General features: G+C 52.4%; 1 protein-coding gene across 1 annotated transcript; it reads right to left on the minus strand.

The window, feature by feature from the left end:
- Positions 1-188: 188 nt before the first annotated feature.
- CUNH7orf26 (chromosome unknown C7orf26 homolog) lies at positions 189-8,826 on the minus strand. The gene is made up of 6 exons (XM_027683543.1): positions 8,565-8,826; positions 7,205-7,426; positions 5,712-5,877; positions 3,213-3,740; positions 1,460-1,499; positions 189-925 (listed from the first exon to the last, which is right to left on the minus strand). Exons 1-6 carry the CDS (start codon positions 8,754-8,756, stop codon positions 718-720), a joined length of 1,356 nt encoding a protein of 451 aa, XP_027539344.1. The 5' UTR covers positions 8,757-8,826; the 3' UTR covers positions 189-717.
- Between the last annotated feature and the right edge of the window lie 2,541 nt (positions 8,827-11,367).

The raw sequence follows: 11,367 nt of genomic DNA on the forward strand, positions 1-11,367 counted from the left end.
AATCACTGACTGAGGTGTCTGGAAAGGGCATTTCCCCAGCTGGCAGGTCGATGGGTCACTGAGTTTTGTCCCCTCCCCAGCACAGGCCTAATGAGTTGGACTGTCTAACCAACTGAAAAATAAAAAAAATCTTAATTGTTTTAATTCTCATTCTTCTAATTGTTTGACAGAGAAATGGCAGATTTGTCTCAATGCTTCTTAAATTGGTTCCTTTAATAGGAAGTGCTGCTTTACTCTACCCTTGTGCTTCCCAAACAAATGTCTGTGTTCCAAAAATATACAGTGTACACATCCTCTGTAGCTATAGATACAAACATTTACAAAGAAACAAGCAGGCTGGGGTGGAATAGCTTGGAAAAACCCAAAAATCACACAAGGCCTTTTCTCCTGGCCCTCCCAGAGCCAGAGCAGCAGGGCTCAGTGTGCCATGAACACATCCAGGTGAAAAATGCACGACTGAGGAATATCAGACCCTTGGAGCAAAAGGATTTCCACACACAGCAGAGGTTTGGAGTTTCTGTTGCATGTTCCCACCCCCTGTTTCGTCCCTTAGTATCTGCATCCCATGTCCAAACCTTCCACGCCTGCTGCCAAAGGGCCGATCCCTCACGCTCGGCTTCACTCCAGAGAGGAAAATGTGGTTCCCAGGACAGTTTGGTTTTATCTTGGAGGTTTCCCCAGGCTTCAGGGGAGCTGGGACACCGTGCAGCCTCGGTCCTAGCGGATGGGCCGGTATGGGAATGTCATTCCTGGAATGAAGGTCTGCACGGGGTGTGCCGGGAGCGCGGGGTGCGCCGGGAGCGCGGGGTGAGCGGCGTGCGTGGGGTATCCCAGCGGAGGGGTGTGGATGTGGGGGTAAAATCCTGGTGGCAGGGCCCCGTGGGTGGGCTGCTGCACTGGACCCGAGATCACCAGCTGGAGCAGGCTGTGGAGAGAAATCCAGACAGGAGGGAGGATTGTTAGAGCTGCTTCTGTGGTGAATCCAAGGGCAACTTGCACCTGACGCACAGCACAGCTGAGGGGCGAGGACAGGGACTTGATTACTCTCTTTGCAGCTTCCAGAAGACTCTTTTTTTTCCCTTTTCCCCCCTCATTTTCTTAAACTCAGTCGCTCTTTGCAAAGAGGCAAGAAGCAATTAAGCCTAGGGTCAGGTAATACAGGCAGGGAGTTGGGGATGGGACAACTCAGGGGCAGGTTCCTGGCTGGAATTTCATTTCCCCTTGTGTGTATTTGTTTTAACACAGGCTGGGCAAGAGCAGATATAAGGTGGGAGCCACTGAAATCCCCTTCAGTCAGGAGTCCAGGGAAGAAGTAATCAGCACTATGTCACCTTTAGCCCTGTGTGAGCAAAGGCCAGATTCCAGGAAGACAAATTTTTAGAGGAGATTTTGTCTCAACAGCCCTCAAGTGTCCTGGAACAAGCATCAAAAACAACACAGCTGCAAAAAGGTCTCTTACTTGTTATGTGGTAGCCTGGAGCACACAGTCCTCAAGTCATCTGAAAGAGGACAGAACACATAATAATAAGGATAAAGCAGAAATTAGAGTGATTTTCCTCTTTGCCTTCCTTTCTAGGAAGGTCAGATTACTGAATAATCAGTAATTTTACTGAGTAATTACTGAATAATCAGCAATCTGTCATCATCACCAGTCATCAACACATCCAGAATCCCATTCTCAGGCCCCAAAATCTCCACAGGGGAAAAAATGTTCTCCATCTCACCAGCTTTCCACACCAGCCACTTTACTGTACGTTTGACATTTAAGGCAGACCAAGCCTTAGGATGGATTTTGCAATGCCAATATACCAACAAGGAGTAACTAAGACATAGGAAACACAAGGCATGACTCTGCCCACTGAATATAGCATTTATGAGGAGAAAGGCATCAGGTCAAAGCAAGGCAAAGGTTACCCAATGCCTGTTTTGTCTTGGTTTGGTGTTTTTGAAGCACTGACAGTGTAAAGAAAGGGTTGGGTTGTTGGTTTTTTTTTGCTGAGATCTATCAACTAGAAATTGCACCTTTTTTACCATCTCCAAACTTCTGCTCAAGCAGAATAACTAGAACCAAGGAATTTAACAAGATATGCTGTTTAGATAGAGTGCTTTCAGGAGTAGCTTGAGAACAAACTGCCTTTGTAGATAAACACACTCCCAAAACACTGATATATCTGATATTTCAGCAGCACCTTACACTGAATTACCTTCTAGAGTAAGAGCAAGTGCTCAGAATGTTCCGGGTGAATAACTAAGAACCAACACAGCTGAAATAAGCCATCAGCTCAAAAACCTCCAATTTCTGCTTGTTCTTATTACATTTCGAGCTACTTTATAAAAGATTATAAAGATTTATAAAAGATTAGGAAGAAGAACTCTGATATTTGACCAGCAGCACTGGTTCAGCCAGGACTAAAGCCTCAGGCACCTGCTTAGGCAGAGGCCACTCTCTGCAACTGGGGTCTGCACCAACTGTTCCAGTGGTTGGGGAGCTTTAAGCCTTCTGGTCACACCCAAAATTCCCTGTTTTCAAGAGAATATAACAAGAAAACAGCCTGTCTGGCTGACCCTGTGCTGTGTTGAGGCACTTCCCTTTTTCATCTCTGCAGGTCTTCTGGAAAGAACCGGCTTTGGAGACAGGAAAGCCAGACAAAAAAAACCACATTAGCAGCCTTTTTTTAACAAGTTTAACTGAAATTGCACACACAGTAATGGGGTCTCATTGCAGGTGAGCCGAATGCCCAGAAGTTCCAGATGAACTGTGTTTGTTTGCTTTATAAATTCTTTGTCTAGCACACCCACCTCACGGGTTTATGTGCTTCACAGACTCTCCTCCAGCAGGCAAACTCAGAGATGTCAAACTGAGGCACAACTAAATGGTGCTTTTTAAATAGCTACAAGCAACTCTGAGGGGAACAAATTTGTCCCTGTGCCAGACACCCAGGTTTAACCCTCTTGTGCACACTGCAGGGTTGAGGATCAGTTCAAAGCAATGCATAAGTCACCTACATCAGTGATCTCTCTTATTCTCCATCCAGTTATTTTTCCTGAACAATTTCCTGCACTATCGCTTTCCAAGACGGGCAAACTACTAATCCTGCTGTGAGCACGTTGATCTTCACTCCCCTCACTCCAAAACTCCCTCTTACAACTTGTGCACACTGGAGGAAAAGAATCCTGTGCTGGGGTCTGTGCCAGCCCCACCAACAACTCACCTCTAGTGCACAGGAGCGCTCCCGATGCCATGGCCACTTGCAAAGCCTGGGCCAGCCTGTCCAGAGCCAGTTCAATCTCTTTGGATGCATTGAGAGGATTGAGTTCATCAGACAGTCTGTTGATTTCCTCAACCAGCGGAACCACGTGGTCAAAGGGCACCAGCCCCAGGCGCCCGTAAAGGTTCTTCTCCGTCAAGTGCCCCTGAAGCATCATAAGAACCTGCAGGACACTCAGGTGCAGCTTTGAGTACAGCTGGTGGCAATCTTTGTCTTCTCCTGAAGCCGAGTCCTTGGCAATTTTGCTGGGAGCGTGTCCATTGGAGAGAGAGGCTTTCTTCTTCCTCTTGTAGGCCAGGGGGGCCTTCACGCACCAGCGGATCAGTCCGGTCAGCGGGGTGAGCTCCAAAAACCCTATGGGCAGGTTGGCTGCAATGGGAGTGTTCAGGAAGGTGATGAGGATCAAACGGGGGTCCTCAAAGATCCAGGAAACGATCAGCTCCAGCAGGTCTGAAGGAGGGATGAGGTCATCTGGAGAGAGGAAAGTTGGTGTTGGGTAAGCTGAGCCTTGTGCTGAAGCACGGGACTTTAATTTAGTCTTTAATTAGTCTCTCACACACATCCTTCCGTAAGGAGTTTACAGCCAAATAAGGAAGGGGTTGACAAAGGACCAATGAGAGCACCTTGGGACATCTTCCCAGGACACTCCTGCCTGAGAGATAAGGGGTCACACAGAAGGTATCGGGGAAAAGCAGTGACTCTGCAAAGAGCCATCTTAACACGAGTTTAAACAACATTAAAAACTTCTGATTCACCAGTCCATCTTTGGCAGGACTTTTTCTTTCCATACATCCATTGCTACACCTTCCTGCACTGTCACAATGATGATTTCAGAGCCTTCCCAATTCTGCTCTTTTTCTCAAGACACAGAGAAGATACAACCATGTTCCTGCCAACTTCACCTTCTCCACCCATTCCAAAGACACCACCAAATGCCAACATTTATCCCCTCTCCCAGCAAAGCTCCTTTTGTTGTTTTCTTCTCTCCCACCCATCATCTGCTTGTTTCTTCCCTAAATTCAGTCTCCTTTTATCCCTTGCCACAGGAAGTACAAGGGGCAAGGGAAATAGGAAAAACTTGTTGGGTGAGGAGAAGGAAGTGCCAATCATTCAACTCATTTCCTTTAAGACTTACCTAAACAAACGTGTTTAGGTAAAACAACGTTCACATATGATCACATGACATGTACAGGATTATAAGATTATGTAAAGCTTCAAGTAAGAAGTGAAAGGTGCTCATGAACTTGACTACAGACAAGAGAAACCCTGACTTCCCAGTAATCATCCTGTCACAGGCTGCTGGATTTGAAGACCAAGCTTCCTTTTCTTGTGTCACCAAAAACATCTCAAATAAACAAAGGAATTAAAAAATTACTTCCTATAACTCACATTATGTCCTTTCTGACATGTCTTTTAATTACCTGGATGAACTTTCAAGTGGTTGCACAAAACAAATATAAAAATACTGAGATACAAAATACACTTTGAGCTCTAACAAATACTTAAAAAAACCAACGTGAAGTCTAAGCCTCTCCCTCACCCTCAGTAATGCCAAGCTGTTTATCTGGAGAAGACTAGGCAAAACTTTTCCTTTATTGATAACAAACAGCATTTGCTTTTCTGGATTATAGGTGATGTTGGTATTTAGTGTATGGTTGTTCCCTGGTCTACCATGAGCTCTCTGTTAGTGAGTAAAGCTAAATCAAACTTATTTTAGACAACCTCGTGTGTCTGATCAACAACAACCTCAGACAGGTTGTATCACTGGCAGTCACACATACAGCTAAAGAGTGCACTGGAGATATGCTGTTGATTATGTATTTCTTGTCACTGCTCCACAGAAATCCTGCTCCAGCTTGCAAACATCCAGAATTTGTGTTTCTCCCCTTTTTGGAAGGAATCAGGCTGACAGGCAGCCCTGAGTCTATCTCAAGTATGACTGCCCAGCCCAGACAGATCAGCTTTCACTCCCAGAGCTGCTCAGTCAATAAGGTCTCCGTGTCCTTTGGCCTCTGTGGGGGACAGTGCCCTTTGTGTCAGGTGTTACCTGGCTGCTTCTCTAGCAAACACTCTCCTTTTTACCCAGAGAAGCTGTGGCTGCCCCATCCCTGGAAGTGTCCAAGGCCAGGTTGGACGGGGCTTGGGGCAACCTGGGCTGGTGGAAGGTGTCCCTGCCCATGGCAGGGGATGGAATGAGATGAGATTTAAGGTCCCTTCCAACTCAAACTGTTCTTGGATTCTATGACTCAGCCACGGAGTGGTTATTTTTATTCTCACCCCAGTGCCAGATGAGGCAACAGCCACACCCCTGAGCTGCTTCTGGCAATAATTACTTGGTAACACCTCTTTAGCATCCGAGAAGTTAATTCGCTTGCAACAGTTAATTTGTGTTGTGTTATGTCGCACCTCCTACTTGGAAAGACACAGCTGGGAAACACTTACCTGAAGAGAGGTCGTAGAGAGCTGTGACAGATGTGATGAACTGGCAGCAGAATCGAGGGCTGGCACTGAAGATCTGCTTCAGGGTCTGGATGGAGCCTGGCACCAAGTTGCAGTAGTCGTCAACCAGTGCCCGGGCCAACCTCACACAGAACACAGCAGGGGTTCTCTGAGGGGGTGGCACATGAGGAAAGCAGATTAAACCCTGTCACAGGGCTGCTCCAACATCAGTGTCCCCATTTTCCCAAAAGAGCAGTGTGCTTTCTCTCTCTCAGCATATCAAACATCCACTTGGACAGAAATAAAATCACTATATCTCAATATAAAAATAGGTGGCGATAATTCATGCTTAAAGTATCTGTGGTTTAAAATTAAAACCTTTCAAATCAATATTGTGACTTGGGGATTTTTTTTTTACTACTTCAGCAACATTTCTTCCCTGTGAGGGTGGGGAGGCCCTGGCACAGGTTGCCCAGAGAAGCTGTGGCTGCCCCATCCCTGGAAGTGTTCAAGACCAGGTTGGACGGGGCTTGGAGGAACCTGGGCTAGTGGAAGGTGTCCCTGCCTGTGGCAGGGGGTGGACTGGATGAGCTTTAGGGTCCCTTCCAGCCCAAATCATTCTGTGACTCCACAATTCTAACACAGTTCTGGAGTTCAATTGGTCCAGTCCCAGAACAACCAGTTCAGTGACCTCCCAGTCACACCTGATATTTTTAATGTGGAAAAAATTCTGTGCCATCCTCAGGCCTTCTAAAAGCTGCAATCTGCAAAAAGTACACCTTCTCCTGCTAACCAGGTTACATCCCATCCTCCTCTCCCAAGCCTCCCCAGGAAGGAAAAGAGCAACTCCAAGGAAAAATTGCTGGTCCTACTTCTCCCACCTTTCCCTCCCAGCACATTCTTTCTGCTCTTCCCCTTCCATCAAAACCAGGTGACTTCTGCACATCCCATGAAGGCAGCAGGAACAAAGGTGCACTTACCAAGGTTTACAGTGGGAAATCTCAACAGGAAAAGGGGGAGACAGAGGAGATCCCTGACATACTGCACTCATGGAAGACAGACACAGATATTTTGTGCCCAAATCTCAAAAGAGGTGCCTCTTCCATGCACAGACCTGCACATCAGGCAGGGTTTATTTCCCAAACTCCTTGGCTTCTTCAAGCAAGGTGACCATGAACTGCCAAGGTTTGTTCCCTGTGTTGGTCAAACCCTCACTGAGCCCTTTCAACATGCAGGGGTTGGGGGGAATTAATAAAACTTTCACTGACAGTAAAAAAAAACAAACCACCCACTTGTTTTTCTTCCATGAATGGATTGGCAAAAGCTCTCCCTGATGCTGGAGCATAGGAATGAACATGAGCACAGACAGGGGGGCAGCTGTTTTGTCATCTGAAACCAGCACAGAGGAGCAGCTGACTGCGCCCAGTCACTGTATCCATCCTGGAACACTCCCTCACCCCCTCCCTGAGCCACTCCTGCCTACACAGGAGCTGTACCTGCAGCCAGAAGGCAGCACACTCCAGCACAGGAACCCTGCACACAGCCACTGCCATGGACACCAGCTTCCCCAGCAGGGCCATCCTGTTGTCATCTGCCTTGTTCCCTTGGGGGCTGAACAGAGATGAAAAGATGATCTGCCGGACTGAGTCCTTGGTCTGCTCTTGGAAATAATTGCACATGATCTCAAGGAGCTGGAGTTCCTGAAGGGAGTTCAGTCTCTGAAGGAAAACAAAAGCAAAGCTGCAAAATACACTGGGGGTCTTGAAAAAGCAAGAAACAAGTGGAAAAGACAGGGGCAGTAAAGGCTGGGAGCCTCCCTCAGGTGTGAGGGATTTCAAGCACAGCACATCCATTCAAGCTTTCTGAGCCACCACTGCATCTACCTGGTGACACTGAAAAGCTTTAGGTTGTATTTGAACACCTGGATACACAAGACTGGTGCTTGCTGCACCTGCAAGTGCTGCCCAAGGACCAGGAGATGAGACTGACATTGCTGGGGTGAAAAATATTCCCTCCCTCTGCAAATAACAGCTCTGAGGACACTGCTGAGCACCTGGCGGGGACACAGCTGGGCCCAGGAGCCCACCAGGCCCCAGGTCCATGCACCCCAATACTCACCAGCAGCTGTGGTTTCTCACTGCTGATCTCTGAGACCCCCATCCCAGCTCCATCCCACGCCCATCCAAAAAGCCTGGTAGGGCCCAGCTGCAGCACTGGGGGGCTGTGGGTGTTCCCAGGGCCCTCAAAGCCCACTACACCTCCCGAGAGCCCTGAATCCTGGCCAGCACATGGGGGTCTTGTCAGCCAGCCCCCTCCCTGCCAAAAAACCCCTCAGTCACCAGCACCCCAGGGACCCTGTGCTGTCCTTTTGGGGCCTGTCTTCAGCAGCAGCTCCTCAGGGACCTCATCCCTGTATTCCAAAGCCTCAGTCTCCAGCAACAGCCCCTCGGGGACCTAATCCTGCCCTTCCAAGGCTTTGGTCTCCAGCAGCAGTTCCTCAGGGACCTCATCCTGTTCTTCCAAGCCCTCGATCTTCAGCAGCAGCTCTTCAGGGACCCCATCCTGCCCTTCCAAGCCCCTGGTTTCCAACAACTGCCCCTCAGGGACCTCATCCTGCCCTTGCAAGGCTTTGGCCTCCAGCAGCAGCTCTTCAGGGCTCCCACCTTACCCTTCCAATCCCTCGGTCTCCAGCAGCAGCCCCCGGCCCTGGGACCCTCATGCTGCAGCGGCAGCCCCGGGGGACCCTGTCCAGGGCTCTGGGGGCCTCCCCTCCACACCCACTGCCCGGGGCTGTGTCCGCCCTCAGCCCCCGGGCCCGCCCCAGCCCCGGGCTGTGCCGGGGTGCCCGTGTCGCACCTTGGGCGGCGCCCCGCGCTCCTTGGGGACCTGGAAGAGGAACTCCTCGAGCAGCTCGGTGGGGCCCTTGTCCACGAGCGGCAGCGGCGCGTTCTGCAGCTGGCTGCTGAAGTAGATGTCCAGGTGGTACAGCACCTCCTTGGCGGCGCTCAGCGCGTCCCGCCGCAGCAGCGAATGCCGGATGTCGCTCATGGCCCCTCTCCCGTCCCGTTCCCGCTCCCGGTCCCGTTCCCGGCCCGGCCCCGGCGCGGCCTCCCCTCGGCGGCGCGGACGGGCGGGCGGGCGCTACGGCGGCCCGCAAAGGACAAAAGGGCCACGCGCGGGCGCCGCCGGCAGCGCCCCCTGGCGGAAGGGGGGGGCTGGGGCTGGGGGGGCTCGGCCGGGGCAGAACCGGCCCTTGGGGGGGTCTTGACTCGGGGTCTGAGCCGGGGAGGCTCGACCTGGGAGAGCCTGGACCTGGAAGGGTCTTGGCTCTGGAGGGATCTTGGCCCGGGGGCCTGGTCTTGGGGCTGAACCAAGGAGTCTCGACCTGGAGGGACCTGGGGGGGGAATATCGTCCCAGGGGGCTGGTCCTTGGGCTGACTCAGGAAGTCTCTTAACTTGGGAGGGAACTGGCCTGGGAGCATCTTAGCCCTGGAGAGATGAGCCCTGGGGCTGAGCCAGGGGGGATATTGGCCCCAGGGGGCTGGGCCTGGGGGTGAGCCAGGAGGTCTCTTAATTTGGGAGGGAAATGGCCCTGGGTGCATTTTGGCCCTGAGGGATGAGCCAGGGGGGATATTGGCCCCAGCAGAGGGGCTGGAGCTGGAACTCGCTCAGGGGGTCTTGACTTGGGAGGGAACTGAATCTGGAGGGATCTTGGCTCTGGAAGGGTCTTGGTCCTGAGGGGCTCATCCAGGGGGTCTTAATTGGGGGGGGGCGGGACCTGGGGGGGTCTTGGACCTGGAGGGCTGGGCCTGGGGCTGACTCAGGGGGTGTTGATGCAGGAGGGAACTGGCCCTGGGGGGATCTTGGCCCAGGGGGGTCTTGGTCCCGGGTCTGGTTCTTGAAAGGGTCTTGACCTGAAGAGGGACTGACCATGGAGGGTCTTGGCTGGGGGAGCCTGGCCCTGGGCCCAACCTGGGGAGCCTATTGGGGGGGTGTAGGCCCAGCCCTAATCCCACTAGGGGAAGCCCCCCTTCTCTGGGGTGTGCTTGGCTCCAGGGGAGGGGGCCGGCAGGGCCCCCCCCAGCCCCTCAGGATCACTGCACACTTCTAGGGACCTGGCATGGCCCTCCTGGGAAACCCAACATCTGCCTTTGGAGGCTGGGAGCACCGGGAACACCGGGACATCGGCCAAGGCCACTGGGGCAGGGCTGGGGAGCAGGGGGAGTGGGTGGGGTGAGGGGGCTGCCACCCCCTGGTACCTCACAGCCCTCCCAGGGAGGGGGCTGAGCCGTGTGACCGCCTGGGAAGGCTCTGGGGACAGGCACCACGGCAGGGATGTGGTGCTTTTTGGCACACCCAGAGACCAGAGTGGCAGCACCACACTGGGATGCACTGGATGCCCTCATCCCCTGGCACCAGGCTCCTGCTGGCCCTGAAACACCCACCTTCTTGGAAATGTAGGGGTGGAAATAATTAATGTTTGTGAAATAAACATTTTTTAAGAGAAATTGTGTCTGTTGATGAGTGAGAGCTGCCCACGCCCCACATCAGGGAGCTGCCACTCTCCAAGAGTGGTCTCTGGGATCCATTGCACTCCCAGATCTCTTGGCATTTTAATCCACTCCAGCACGTTCTCAGCCTTACCTGTGACGGGAGGTATTGGCAGTGGCTGAAAGGGCTCTTTTTGCACTGAGCAGACCTTTATTTCCGTGAAAAATGCCATATGGAGCCTGCGGCCTCACACGCTCCTTGGCTGGCAACCACTTGGCAAGGTGAGCACGTCCCTCCCCATAAATGCAGGTGCAGATCCTTCCCCTTCCAGAGTCCTTGGATGACACCAAAGGTATGTCCTGCTCCCCTCTCCTCCCGCACCACAGGAGCTCCCCAGTGCCACCTTCTCCAGCTCAGCCTAATTTTGCCACGACGCTCTGCCGGGGCTGAGCCTGGGCACAGCTCAGGGTCCTCGTAGGTGTCGCTGCCTGGGAGGTGCAGAGGCTGCTGTGCCCCCCGGGAGTGGGGAGGATTTGTGGGGCTTTGGGCAATTTTTGGCATGACCAAGTTGTGGCATTACTGAATCTCTGTGTTACCAGCCGGGGGGACTGTGGTGTTGGAGGGAAGTGTTTGCAGCCACAGCGAGGGTGCAAGTGGGAAAGGTGAGGGTTTGGCTGGAGCAGCTTCCCCAGAAGGAAAAGCAAGCCCTGAGGCAGCAAAACCTTTCTGGGGTTGGAATTTGTTGTGCCAAAAGCTGGTGTGTTTGCCTGTCCTCTCAGCCCATCTTATCAGGTTCCTGCTTGGGGCACCTGGGCTTGGGCAGGGCTCAAATCCCACACACTGGTGAAATATTACCCTGGGGAGCACAGAGTGCCACGGGAAATACTTCCCAAAAGCCTTCCCCCGCGGGTGGGAGCTGCTGTGCCGCCTCAGCGAGGGGTCCTGGTGGACAACAACATGGGTGAGGATGGGGCAGGGGCAGTGCTGGGAAATGGGGGGGAAGGATACCCCCGGTGAGGGTGTTCCAGGCAGGAAGGGAGATGAGGAGGGGTGTTGGGGGGATCCATCCCTTCCTCTGTCCTGGCACAGCTGCTGAAGGGTCTTTGGGGTCTCTGGCACAGATGCAAGGAGGGGTGTGAGAGTCACAAGCCAAGGGACCTCGGTGTCC

Source organism: Neopelma chrysocephalum, unplaced genomic scaffold (assembly GCF_003984885.1).
Source record: "Neopelma chrysocephalum unplaced genomic scaffold, ASM398488v2 Primary Assembly neopelma1_65, whole genome shotgun sequence".
Classification (NCBI taxonomy): Eukaryota; Metazoa; Chordata; class Aves; order Passeriformes; family Pipridae; genus Neopelma; species Neopelma chrysocephalum.